The sequence below is a fragment of the Sorex araneus genome, chromosome 2, assembly GCF_027595985.1.
Source record: "Sorex araneus isolate mSorAra2 chromosome 2, mSorAra2.pri, whole genome shotgun sequence".
NCBI classification, from domain to species: Eukaryota; Metazoa; Chordata; class Mammalia; order Eulipotyphla; family Soricidae; genus Sorex; species Sorex araneus.
In genome coordinates this window covers 27843131-27856846 of record NC_073303.1, presented here as the reverse complement: position 1 = coordinate 27856846, position 13716 = coordinate 27843131, and the positions used below count along the sequence as shown (strand labels likewise).

At 48.8% G+C, this 13716-nt stretch overlaps 1 protein-coding gene across 1 annotated transcript; it reads right to left on the bottom strand.

Moving 5' to 3' along the window:
- Positions 1 to 5479: 5479 nt before the first annotated feature.
- On the bottom strand, positions 5480 to 12984 carry LOC101558101 (HLA class II histocompatibility antigen, DM beta chain). Its single transcript, XM_055127900.1, has 6 exons — positions 12712 to 12984; positions 11838 to 12119; positions 9991 to 10275; positions 7173 to 7289; positions 6989 to 7024; positions 5480 to 5802 (listed from the first exon to the last, which is right to left on the bottom strand). Exons 1-6 carry the CDS (start codon positions 12764 to 12766, stop codon positions 5786 to 5788), a joined length of 792 nt encoding a protein of 263 aa, XP_054983875.1. The 5' UTR covers positions 12767 to 12984; the 3' UTR covers positions 5480 to 5785.
- Between the last annotated feature and the right edge of the window lie 732 nt (positions 12985 to 13716).

Genomic DNA, 13716 nt, shown 5'->3' with positions numbered 1-13716 from the left:
CAGCCCCAGGATGACTTGCTATTAAAGAGCAATCAATTATCCTCAAGGGCTTTGTATATTCAATATAACCTCAATAAAAATTCAAGTTAGATTTTTAAAATTCAAAATAAAACTTACTGTAAAATATGTATTTAAAAATCCACCAAAAAATGGAATAAAGGCACACACCAAAAAAAAAATGAAAGAATAAAAAACCCACAAAGGTGGGGCCAGGAAGAAAGAACTGAAAATAACTGTTCTCCCAGAACCCCAGCAGGAAACAAGTTAGCTTTCTGTGCCCCTGACCGGGGCCTTTTCACGGTCCAAGGACAAAGGAGGCGGAGACTCTACATCTTTCTCTTCCCACACCCCCGCCCCACCAACTTGACTTCTTTCCTAGTCCTTGTGACTGTGCCAACTGTCCTCCATCCATCCTTCCGGATCTCCACTTCTTCCCCCTGCTGTCACGGCTCCTGAACTCTCCTGTGAAGTCAGGGTTTCTAGTCCCCTCAGGGTACCAAGGCCAGGCTGCCCCCCCCAACCCCACCCCCCACAGACACGCACTGGAGAGCATTGCTGTGACAATTCTAAAGGACCTGTTCACCCGCTGAGCTCCGATGACCCCTCCAGCCCCTCACCTCTTGGGACAAAGCGGGAATGAGAGTCAGCAACTTTAGCTGGACAATCCCTCACCCACTTCTTGGGAAATATTTCCTTATAAAGAGACTGTCTTTGAACGGGCCTGTTTTGAATGTGTTGTCAGTTTTCTGCTGAGGCTGTGCTACCACAAAAGCTATTTATGTCTCCATCCCCCACCTCAGGCCTATCTGACCAGGGGCTCTTGGACACCTCATACCCAGTGTGGAAATGGGTGCAGATGGGTTAGGATAGACAGTGAACCCCTGCCCAGAGCACTTTGGGGGATTCTGAGGCCTCCATTCTCTGCAAACAAGGGGAGTTGGTTTGAGGGAAGAGATACACAAGCACCAAGGAAGAAGCCCCTGCACCTGCTGAAGGTAGTTTGAGGGCTCTTGGGTTTTGTGAGTTTTTTTTTTTTTTGGCTTTTATTTGGAGGGGAGTCACACCTGGCAATGCATAGGGGTTACTCCTGGCTTTGCAATCAAGAATTACTCCTGGCAGTACTCAGGGGACCACTTCTGGCGGTGCTCATGGGATGCTGGGAATTGAACCCGGGTCAGCCGCGTGCAAGGCAAATGCCCTAACCACTATACTATCGCTCCAGCTCCTAGGTTGAGGGCTCTTGGAAACGACAGGCACACCCACCAAAACCAAAATTAGGGGGTGGGTTAGATGCCAGCTTCGTTTATCATCTGACAGCTAATTTTACTTTGAAAACAGAAACACTCAAAAAGAAGTTTAAAACTAATTTTCCTAAATAAACAATGGAATGAAATACAAGTGTGTGTCTGTTCCTTCCGCATGAACGTGAGTCTGCTCATGGGAAAGGAGACGAAGAACCTGGCACGGAGGGATAGCTCTTCCTCGGGAAAGGCACCGCGGCCATCCTACCACTGAATATTTGGGTTTTATTCCTATGATCTTTAGTGGCTGAAAGAACTTCAAACTTGTCCAGGGCCAGAGAGAGTGAGTACAGGGGTTCAGGCACATACCTTACGTGTGACCAACCCCGATTCTCAATCCCCAGCACCCCATGGTGCCCAAAGCACCACTGGGAGTGATCCCTGAGCACAGAGTCAGGAGTAAGCTCTGAGCACAGTGGACATGGCCCCCAAACTGAAAACAAATGAAAAAGAAAAAGGAATCTCAAACTTGGGGTCCAACACGTTTTCTCTAAAATATTGTATCGTAACACGGAGAAGGAGAGAGAGTAAGAGGTAATGTGCCTGTCACAGAGGCTCAGGGTGGCGGGGAGGCGGGGAAGGGAAGAGGTGGGGATGGCAGGAGGGATACTGGAAACACTGGTGATGGAGAATGGGTGGGGGTGGAGAGTTGGGTACTTGAACATTGTATGACCGAAATGCAATCATGCAAGTTTGTAAGTCTGTAACTGTATCTCATGGTGATTCATTAAAATAAAAAAATTAAAATATTTTAAAAGTTAAAAAACAAATAAAATATTGGTGTTCACCCCAATGGCTGAAGGGACTCTCCTAACTAACTGCTATTCCTCAGGCAAAGAGACCCAGTTCCTTTGTGAGTGGAGGGTCAGACTCAATGGCCCTTAAATTCAATTCCACCTCCAAGTTCAACTTTTAAAACAAACAAAAAAGTTGAAGGGAGGGAACCATTCATTCATTGTGCCACTGCAATTGGATATACTCCAAAGTCCTTTAAACATTCTCTCTCTCACTCTCTCTTTCTCTCTCTCCCACTCTCTTTTTCTCTCTCTCACTCTCCCACTCTCCCACTTTCTCTCTCTCAACTCTCTTTCTCTCTCTCATTCTCACTCTCATTCTCTCAATCTCTCTCTCTCTCTCTCTCTCTCTCACATACACACACACACACACACACACTTTGGGCATTTTGTTGTGCTTAACACTCACTCTTCTCACACTGTCCTGGACCTGGCCCACTATCAACTCCTCTTTTACCTCCTCCTCAGCGCCACTCATTCTTCTTTGTAATGACACAGACATCCTGAGCCTACATGGCACATTTTCCTACCCGCTATCTGGAATGGGGTCTACCTTCCCCCATCTAACAATTAGCCTACAATGTTAAGAAAGAGAAAGTTTGGGGGCCGGGAAATAGTATAAGATGCTAAGGCACTGTACCACTTGTACCACCACGAGTGATTCCTGAGTGCAGAGCCATGAATAAGCCCTGAGCATTGCCAGGTGTGGCCCAAAGGACAAAAGGAGAAGAAAGAAGGAAGGAAGGAAGGAAGGAAGGAAGGAAGGAAGGAAGGAAGGAAGGAAGGAAGGAAGGAAGGAAGGAAGGAAGGAAGGAAGGAAGGAAGGAAGGAAGGAAGGAAGGAAGGAAGGAAGGAAGGAAACAGGGAGAGAGGGAAGGAGCGAGTGAGGGAGGGAGTAAGGGAGGGAAGGAAGGAGGGACAAAGGTACAGGGACAGAGGGAGGAGAGAGACAGAAAGAAAGAGAAGGGCCCTTTATGGGAATCTCCAGAGGGAGGGTGTGTGTGTGTGTGTGTGTGTGTGTGTGTGTGTGTGTGTGTGTGTGTGGAGGGGCAGTCCAACTAGCTGACTCTCTCCTTCCTTCCCGGCGGGTCTGTCACTTTGATTCCTGCTGCATGATAGACCCAGGCTCTCCTGATGTGCAGTTTCTCTTTCAAAACCAGCCAGGCATAGACAAGACCCAAAGCCCCACCTCGGACTAGACTAGAATTTCAAAAGGATTTTGCTTTGTCAGGCAAACGAAAACAAGAGCAGGGAAAAGGGAAAATGAAAATGAAACAACATGATGAGCTTCTCAACAGCAGGTTATTAAAGAAAACGCCTAGTCAAGTAGAAGTGGGCTTCATTTACATGATAAATGAGCTAATTAATTGCTATGTAAAATTTTTAAAACGAAAACAAAACTGACAAAACCTATAGAGATCCAATTCTGCGCCTCCCTTTGAGGGTCACATGGGCACAGCTCCTTCCCTTGCATGGGCCTGCTCAGGGAATTTGAAAGCGTGAGTATTCCCTCCTATTGACGATTTCTGTCAACTCCTTCAGAAGAGATGCCCTGCTCACAGAGCTTTCTGGGAGAAATCATCCATGTGGCTCAGATCGATGCATTGATCGGACAAACACTAAATCCCCACTTCAAGAACAGAGTTTAATGAACAGTGCAACTCCCTCTCCAGGCCCCATCGGCACAGAACCAGTTTAAGGATCAGGGCTGGAGAGAGGGTACAGGCATGAGAGCACTTACCTTGCATGTGGCCCACCTCAATTCTATCCCTAGCACCGCCAGGAGTGATCCCTGAGCACAGAGCAGGAGTTGCCACTGAGCACTGCCAAGTGTTGTCCCAACCTTGATCCCAAAAGAGAAGCAGCGTAAGGATCAGGGTTCGTGGCCCACTGGCCCTGCCTCCCACCCCACGAGGGAGAGCAGCTCCCAGGAGAACCCACGCACCGTCTTCTAGACCCTCCCTTCACTCAGCAGATCCCGAGGAGCCTGAGTGTTGCTCCTGCAGAGACACCCACGCACACGCACACAGACACGCCTCCACACCCTGTGACTCTGCAGTCCTAGCCCGGCTGAGCACCTCCAGGGCTAATTATTATTATTTTATTATTTTGTTTATTTATTTATTTATTGCTTTCTTGGGTCACACCCGGCAATGCACAGGGGTCACTCCTGGCTCTGCACTCAGGAATTACTCCTGGCGGTGCTCAGGGGACCATATGGGATGCTGGGAATCGAACCCGGGTCGGCCGCATGCAAGGCAAACGCCCTACCCGTTGTGCTATCACTCCAGCCCAAATTATTTTTTTTCTTTTGGGGCCACACCCTGCAGTGCTCGGGGCTTCTTTCCTTCCTATGAAGTGCCAGCGATCAAACCCGGGCCAGCCCCACGCAAGCCCAGCCCACTGTGCCCACTGTACTAGCTGTCCAGCCCCTCCGGGGCCCATCTTCCGTGCTGCTGTCTTTTTCTTTTCCAGGGCAGTAGCCAATGACGGAAAGCCTCTCCACCGCCCAGTGTCCTGTGTCCAGCAGGTGTCACCCTCCACTGGCAACAAACCACATTATCATCTTACCCTGTGAAATCTGGCCCTCAACAGGCCAGATCCCTAGAGTTTGGGGTGGAGGGAACGGGAGGGTGGCTCTGGGGGGTGGGATTATCACCCGCAGAGGGGCCGCAGAATAAACCAATCTATCTACCCCCGGCTCGGGTAGACAAACAGTTCTTTTAACGTGGACAAATTATTCCACCTCTGGGAACCTCACTTTATCATTGACATGGAAGGAAGATACACTGCTCGCGGGGTGGGGTTAACGTGAAACGTGAAAAAGAAACAGAAAAAACACCCCGCCCAGTGCTCTGGTCATGATGAGCACTGGAGCTGTGGCTCCTTCCCCGCTCTGGGTGTGGAAGAAATAACTGCCCAGCACTCAGCCCTGCAGTTAACCTCTGCCCCTTTGTCCTGACCGGCTAAGCATTCCTGTCAGCGTTGTAAAGAGGATCAGATGAAGTCACGCATACAAAAGGCCGGGTCCAATGCCCGGCCCAGAAAGTCAGGTAGCTGCTAATAGCTCACGTCACTGCCATGGGTTTGCCATGTGCCAGCAATATTCTTAGTTATTTAGAAGCAGGAGCCCATTTAATCCTCATAAATCCCTGAAGACGGAAGTGCACTGTTTATCCCCTTCTCTCCAATCCCACCTCAGTTTAATTTTTGGAAGAATTAGAAATCTGGAAACTGCCCTCAGGTGGTCGTGTCTGGAAGGAAATTGGTGGGAGGCACCCCCCACTCATGGAGGAGAGAATCTAGCCCATCCCTAACCCTGCCTGGAGTTTCTCCCCTGGACGTCAGAACAAAAGCACCGGGAAACAATGTTTCTCTCCAGGTTTATTGCTCCCAGACGGCCGCCAGCAGCTCCCACTCTGCACAGTGGGCTTCCAAGAAGGCCTTGGACCTTCCTCTTCATCGCCTTCCCAGAAATACAGCCTTGGACAGCAAACTGGTTTCAGGACATTCCCAGATATGAGTTCCCCCACCAGGCTAAGGTTTATACAGAGAAGGGGGATCCAAAGAACTCAGTGAAGAAACCATGGGATCCAAGAGAACTGGGGGAGTCTGAGGGTGTTTGTGGGGGTGGACACAGCAGCCTAAGAGAGTGGCTCGTCTCTGGGTGGGCACTGTGGGATTCAGCCTCTAGGAAATTCGGCCATCTGCAGAAGAAATAAAAAAGAGATAATACAGCTTCAAATCAGCTCGATTCTATCGTGAGTCTCTCTAACTGTTCAGAGCCCTACATACAGTTCTGTTGAAAAATTCTAAGTCTAGGGGCTGGAGCAATAGCACAGAGGGGAGGGTGTTTGCCTTGCACGTGGGAAAACCGGGGTTCAATTCCCAGCATCCCTTGATATGGTCCCCTGAGCACCGCCAGGAGTAATTCCTGAGTGCAGAGCCAGGAGTAACCCCTGTGCATCATCGAGTGTGACCCAAAAATAAATAAATAAATAAAAATTCTAAATCTATTCCAGAATTGAAAATGTAGCTATGTAAATAAGAATGGGCATTTTAAATATTGTATTAAATGATTTTAATGTTCTTATTTATGTAGGTCAAAATCATATAGTAGCCACTAATTGGCCCTTCCTGATTCATTTTTCTGACCATCCTATTTTCTAGTTCTCAAAGTTTTGTTGGAATAAGCAATATAAAGTAAATTTGGTATGTGCCCAAGGTGGCAGGTTGGGATCGGGAGGGAAACTAGGGATGGGATATTGGTGGTAGAAAGGTTACATTGATGGTGTCACAACACTAAAAGCTTAAAACAAATGTATAATGAATAATTTTGTAAATCATGGCGTTTTTAATAAAAAATCACTGTATCACTGTCATCCCGTTGCTCATCAATTTGCTCAAGCGGGCACCAGTAACGTCTCCATTGTGAGACTTGTTACTGTTTTTGGCATATCAAATAGGCCACAGGTAGCCTGCCAGGCTCTGCCATGCGGGCGAGATACTCTTGGTAGCTTGCCGGGCTCTCCGAGAGGGACAGAGAAATTGAACCTGGGCCAGCCACATGCAAGGCAATGGCCCTACCCGCTGTGCCGTCGCTCCAGCCCAATAACAAATAATTTATACCAAAAAAGGAAAATTCTAAATCCCCATTAGGACCCAGCTCCATCCCCTCCCTCTAGATACATCCCAGGGCAGAAGAGGACGCCGTGGGTGCTTCCCTTTCCTCTCCGGAATTCACCTGGAGCAGCTTTCACTGCCTTCTGGGTTAGATCCCGGGAAAAGCGCTGCCCAATAATGAAGCCCCAGTGACCAGACTCACCACTGACCTCTCTAACTCTCCCCCTCTGCAAGAGACCCACGGACAAACAGACCAACGAAGGTGCTTACCTTCTACATAGTTGGACGCAGGAATGTAAGTGTAGCCTAGAAGAAAAAAAAATATTGCTTAGAGGACAATCTTTGTGGATGAAGAGCAACCGGTGGTACAGCAAACGGGGTAGAAATGAGAGGACCTTCCCAACAAGCAGGGACTGGAGAGGGAGCGAGGACTGGAAAGCGGGGCGTCACTCACCAGGGGACTTCGATTTCCGCCAGCCGACAAAACCAAGGATGAAGACGATGAGGCCCAGAGCCAGAGTTACTGCAGACACAGTAAGCTTCACTATCTTTAACGGGGACAGCCACGGGGCTGCAAAAAATAGAAACTGATTAGAAGCAATCTCTGTTGCTATTCCCAAAGCAAAGGAACTTTCTGCACCCTCCACCCAGCTGGTTCAAAGGTGTTTTATTCCAGCCCTGAAAGAGAGCACTGCTTGCAATAACCCACTCCTGAGGAATCGGCCTTTCCTCCTGTTCCCAGAATTAACACCCTAGGTTTCGGCTGCTCTCCGATGTGGTAGAGGCTCTAAAGGGACCCTCTCTTTTCCCTAAGCACCAAGGACACCATCTCACCATAGAATAAGGAGGTCCCCGCTCCCCTCTCCGTATGGTGACAATGTCTAAATCCTTACTCTATCAAAATGCCTTTCCATTCCCCCACCCCCCAAAAGAATAAATTCTTTTACTCAAAGGGCTGGAGAGAGCTGCAGCGGATAAGGCACTTGCCCTACATGCAGTTCCCTGGTACCACATGGTCCCCCAAGTACCACCATGGGTCACCCTGAGCACAGAACCAGGAGTGGTCCCTGAGCACTGCCCAGGTGCGCACACACACACACACACACACACACACACACACACACACACACACACTCAAAATAAATAAATAAACAAAATGTATCTTCCCATCTTTTCTGACTTCCAGTGCTTCCGTTTCTTGAGTTCTCCTAGTACTGCTGTGTCTCCTTGCTGTCCACACCTAGATTTTCCACGGGGCATTCCCCCAAACTGTGTCCATAGTCCCCACTCCCTGCAGCTGGTTCCACCTGACTCGCCCTGCCCAGGCTAACACAAACATTTCACCACCAAAGAAAACTTTGGGCATGCTGTGAAAGCGACTTTCCAGAACGGCTGGGCTGCGCGGCGGGATGCCATTCTCTGCTCTGCACCCCTTCTCGGCAGCTGGACAGACAGATCTCAGCCTGCAGTAAGAGGCCTCAGCCCAGCCGATGTTCTGGTTGAGTGGATTTTTTGGTTTGGTTTGGTTTTTATGAGGTAAGAACACTTAATTATGAAAAAGCAATGTACGTTCTGGGTTCTCACAGGAAACAGTGGTGTGTCTTTAATGAAATTTCACTTTGAATGAAGCATCACCAAAAATCTGTTCATTGGGAGAAATGGAAGAAGCACAGGAACCAATACCAATATCAAAAATTGTTTTTTTTTTCTGGGCCAAAGAGCTAACTCAGTGGGCGGAGCACATACTTGGCATGTAGGAGGTCCAGGATCAAGCTGTGCCACCATAGGGTCCCTTGAGCACTGCAAGGAGCAATCCAGGCACCACTGAGTCACTGTCACTGTCATCCCGTTGCTCATCAAGTTGTTCGAGCAGGCACCAGTAACATCTCTCATTGTGAGACTTATTGTTACTGTTTTTGGCATAAGAAATACGCCACGGGTAGCTAGACCCAAAAAAGGTGGTGGGAGGCTGGAGCAATAGCACAGCGGGTAGGGCGTTTGCCTTGCACGCGGCCAACCCAGGTTCGATTCCTGGCATCCCATATGGTCCCCTGAGCACTGCCAGGGGTAATTCCTGAGTGCAGAGCCAGGAGTGGCCCCTGTGCGTTGCCGGGTGTGACCCAAAAAGCAAAAAAAAAAAAATGTGGTGGGGGGGTAAAAGGTGGGAGGAAGGTTTTTCTCTTAAGAAGTATGATTAAAATGTATCTAAGTTTGGGGCTGGAGTGATAGCACAGCAGGTAGGGCATTTGCCCTGCACACAACCGACCCAGGTTTGATTCCCAGCATCCCATTTGGTCCCTTGAGCACTGCCAGGAGTAATTCCTAAGTGCAAAGCCAGGAGTAACACCTGTGCATCGCTAGGTGTGACCCAAAAAGAAAAAAAAATGTATCTAAGTTTTATAGCATAGAACCCTGAGACATCTTATTCGTGGTAATAAAGGCAGGCTGAGACTCCATGTGACTGAAACGGATTAGTATTTGGGTTTGGGTTGTTTGTTATTGTGGCCACACCTGCACTGTTTAGGGCTTACTCTTAGCTCTGCACTCAGAGATCACTCCTGACAGTGTGTGTGGAACATGTGTGTAGCCAGGGACTGAACCCAGGTTGGCTGCATAAAGGAAAGCATTCTACCCACCATCTGGCTCCCGCCTTGGGCAGCCATTTTGGGGTCCTGCTGCCTGGGCCCCTGTAGACACCCTTCCTCTTCCTCATGTCTCGCTCTTCTCTTTTCCAATCCCCAAGTCTGTATGCAACTTCTCTCATTTCCTTTAGCTACTTCCTATCCTGGGGTTCAAACAATGGTGGCTGGTTCCCTATTCATTATCACCCCCAAACATGTACACTCAAGTGCCAGCCTGGGCGTCTTCCTTCCTGAGAGAGCTGCCCAAATTCAGTCCACTGCCGCGCTCTTTCTACTACAGACTTCTCTGTTGCTCCAAGTCCCGTTCCTGATCTGACAACAGAATAGCCAAGAATCCTAGGGCATTGCATTGTATTGGTTGGTATTGAAGAAATAGTTACCAACTCTACATCTCCCTTTCAGGACAGTCATGCTGCCCTCCCACCCAGCATTAACATCACAGCACAACCCTCTGCCCATTCTGAATCCCCACCTCTGATCATGAACCCTCCAGGAGTTCTTCAAAACTCTCTCCAAGCCTCCGACTCTCCCGCTACATATGCCATGAACCTCTGAGTGTTCCTTTCTCCCCATTCACTGGCAATATGTCTCTGCTTTAACCCTAATTCCTCCCCCCGGCCATTCACTTACTCCAGTACTGCAGGATGAGGTCAGGACTCGCGGCGTGCTCTACCACACAGATGTAGGTGTCCCCAAAAGAGGGATTTGTAGCTAAATGGGAGACAGTCTGGTAGGTCCAGTCTCCATTGGGCTGGATAACACTAGGAGCACTGTTTTGAGGGAGGACAACCTCCCCATTCTTTCTCCATGTGATGGTCACATCGGCGGGATAGAAGCCCGACACATAGCAGGCCAGCATCACAGGCTCCCTGGTGTTGAAAGGAGTGGTTTCGGCTACTTGCACAGATGGAGGCTCTGCATAGGAAGAAACATATGTCACAAAGGAAGGCCACAGATTGGCTTTTGTCCCAACTTTGTTTCTATGCTACTTCAGCCCATCATCAATTTTGCCAACCCTTTGCCCACCCCATCCTGTTACATCATGCATCCTTTTTAAAATGAGAGCTTAGAATTTATTCCTGATCCATCTACTCTTTCTTTAATTTTACCCTGTTGTGGTTTTTCTTTTCTTTCCTTCAAAATAATATCTGATGACAATAAGTAATAGCCTGGTCTGAACTGCAAGCTGGTTCAGAAGTCATCAGATTTATTTGAAGAACATAAGCTAACGATTGTCCAGAGCCATAAATTTGGGATGTGTGAAGGGAGGAAAAGATTTAATTCTTCAAATCTTATTTAGTAAATTAATTTGCTAAATGAAGGCTTTTTTTTCTTAGTTTGAAAAGCCTTACTCACAGCTCTCCTAAATTTGGATTTGTATAGTCTAAAATTGATGTATCTATAAATATTGCCATCTTTTAGTTTATTTTTCTAGGTAACCATCCTAGTTGTATCTATGTTGGTGCTTTTCTTCCTTCCTTTCTTCCTTTCTTTATTTCTCTCTCTCTTTTTGTCTTTCTTCTTTCTTTCTTTCTTTCTTTCTTTCTTTCTTTCTTTCTTTCTTTCTTTCTTTCTTTGCGCTTTGCTTTTTTTTTGGGGGGGGTCCACACCCCTCAGTGCTCAGGGCTTATTCTTGACTCTGCACTCAGGAATCAACTCCTGGGCAGGACTCAGAGTACCACATAGGGTGTCAGGGTTCAAACCCAGGTTGGTCACGTGCAAGGCAAGTAAGAGCCCTACCTGCTGTACTATCTCCCTGACCCTATGTCAATGCTTTTCAAACAAAACCTTAACTACAAATCCAAGAAATGGTGCTAAAATGCAGGTTCTCTAGCTTGTATGCCCAGATAATTTCATTCAATGAACTACGAGGGGTACTCATTTTTAACCAACACCTGCCCCCCTCCCCAAGCAATTCTGAGGCAGGTGGTTCAGAAATCACATCTTAAGATGCATTACTCTGTCCCAGAGAGATCTTCAAGTTTTCTTTTTACCAATCTCACAGTATTTTCCAAGCGAGGGATTAAGTGAGCAAGTTTCAGAATCCTGGAGAGCTTTTCCAAATATTTCTGTGACTGAGCCCTTCCTACACCTAGAGTATCAAGGATATGTGATAAAGAGGCATGAACATTTGGGGGAAAGTAATTTTACTTATTCTGACACACTCCTATTAGATCTTGAATCTGGATCATCCTGAGATTCCCTGCAAAGGTGGAAAACATACTCTCCTCCCAATAGTTCATCCCTGGTTGAATCCTCCCCACCCTGTTTTAACCCCCTCTCCCTCTCCCCTCAGGCTCCCCCATCCCCTAATAACCACTCTGATTTTCCTTGATAGTTACCCCTTCCTCTTTCTACATTCCAGCTCAAACATTTTCTGCTTTGTTCCTACCCAGATTTAGAATTCCTTGCCTTCGGAGGGATCCTCTTTGCCCCCATCCCCTCCCAGCCATGCCCCTCTGCACCCCTCTCCTTACGAATCCTTTTTGTCAGCGCTCCCCAAAAGGGCTGGGTGTGGGATGAACAGTCCTGAAGCCCCCTGGACAAGTACTGGATTAGGTTTTCCATTTTGTTGAGATAGTTTGAGAGGCCACTGGCCAGTGAAGACAGCACTCCATAATCCCGTGGCACCATCATGGTCTGCTCGGGATCCCAGCAAGTGAGCAAATCCTTGTTGAAGGACATACAAAAACTGAAATCCACTGGCGTCCCATCACTATCCAAGATACAGGTGCTTTCCAACTGGGACACAAAGCCACCTACAGGAGGCAAAGAAAGAGTCAGGGAGGTGAGAGACTTCTACGGGGACCCAAGCCCCAGTTCTACCCAGTGAGCAGGGCACAGTTTCAAGCAAGCCAGGGCATCCACTGAGCACGCTCTTGTCCAGAAGTCCCTGAGAACCACAATGAAGAGCCAGAATGAATTTTTAGAGTCCATTTCCTCTTTATGTGACACTAAGTATGGGGCCAGGAGTGGCCCAAGATTACCCAGAACAAGACCATCAAAAGGCAAATTACTGAGTGAGAAAAGAGCTCAAGGGAGTCAGCCTTGTTCTGTACACAATGCACTACTAAAGATTCACGCCGTTGCACTGCTATGTAGTGGCGCTGGGCAGCCAGCCGGGCCGGTAAAGCAGACGGAACATGTCCTTCCTACATCCCAGCAAGAAAGAGATCCGAACACACAAAGAATGACACCGCCTGGTGATTGAAATTGCTGCTGCAAGGCAGCAACACAACAGGCTATGCGAGTAGCTAATGGGGTAAACCCACTGGAGGGCCAAATCCTATAAACATGCCCTCCCGGGAAGCTGGAGCTGAGGAAGGTCGGTCCCGGGAGGTCTGTCCTTACCTGCTTGGGTGCAGCAGAGGCTGAGGCCCAGCAGCAGTGGCAGGACTGAGATCATGCTTCACTCCAAGAAGGCAAGGAGAATCCAGTCCCTTGCGCCAGCTTTTCCAGGCACCTTGGGTCCTTGTCTTCGTGGGAGCCCCAGCCTGGGTAGATGATCTCCAGACACTGAGTGGAATGCGTTATGGCCCGGACCTTTTGGTCCCCACGAAATGAGTGATTTAGAGCTAACCCAGCCGCTATTTAACTAACCCTGTTCCTTCATGCTCGGCTAAGTCGGACTCAAACTCAAGAGTTGTCTAACAGGGCGGAGGCAAACGTAGAGACCAATCAACGCGCGCCGCGGCCCAGCGTCATCGGTTGCTAGGTAAAACTCATTCAGCAAGAGGCTCTGAAAGAGAGGCTGGAGAGCGAGTCTCGGGAACTTTTCCTTTTCCTGTGGAATGGTCAGTCTGCGGTGGAATTCCCTAACCCAGAGGAGAGAATCTCCCAATATTCCGTGGACAGAAGCAGCCTGCATGCCACGCTGGTTTAAGTGTTTCCTCTTGCGGTCCTTCGCACCGGGAGGACGCCCCCTTCTTGCTCCTGTAAAGGAGTTTGGTTAGGAAGCTCTTGCGTAACCCCGGGTCTGACCTGTCACCTAGAAGCCGAGGCTGGAGCACTTAGGGTCTAGTGTAGACAGCAGGGGCAGCGCCGCTGGGGTGGAAATCAGCGCAGGAAAAGTACAGCTGCAGACGAGGGCAAGCCGTTCCAGCCTAGAGGTCAAGGCCATGGACCTAAGCCCTCCCGGGTCTCCATCGCTTCCCCGGTTCTAGCCCGTGGAGCGTGATTTCCTCTTTTTGCCCTCTGGACCTAGGAAGCCCTGCCCTGTGCGCTGAGGCATCGCCCGGCAGGGCTGCGGTCCGGGTCCCTCACAAATAGCTGGTTCCGGGCTAGTGCCCTGAGCACGCTTGTCCCCCACAAACCCAAAACTCCCTGGGCGTTGCCCACATTGGGTTCATGTAACCT

What these genes read in the sequence shown, in the direction of transcription:
- LOC101558101 (XM_055127900.1), bottom strand. Translation starts at nt 12,766, where the DNA reads ATGATCTCAGTCCTGCCACTGCTGCTGGGCCTCAGCCTCTGCTGCACC. An exon ending in CCTCTGCTGCACCCAAGCAG is followed by an intron (nt 12,120 to 12,711) that starts GTAAGGACAGAC and finishes TGCCTCCTGTAG; the next exon opens with GTGGCTTTGTGTCCCAGTTG. An exon ending in GCGGAAATCGAAGTCCCCTG is followed by an intron (nt 7,025 to 7,172) that starts GTGAGTGACGCC and finishes TTTTTCTTCTAG; the next exon opens with GCTACACTTACATTCCTGCG.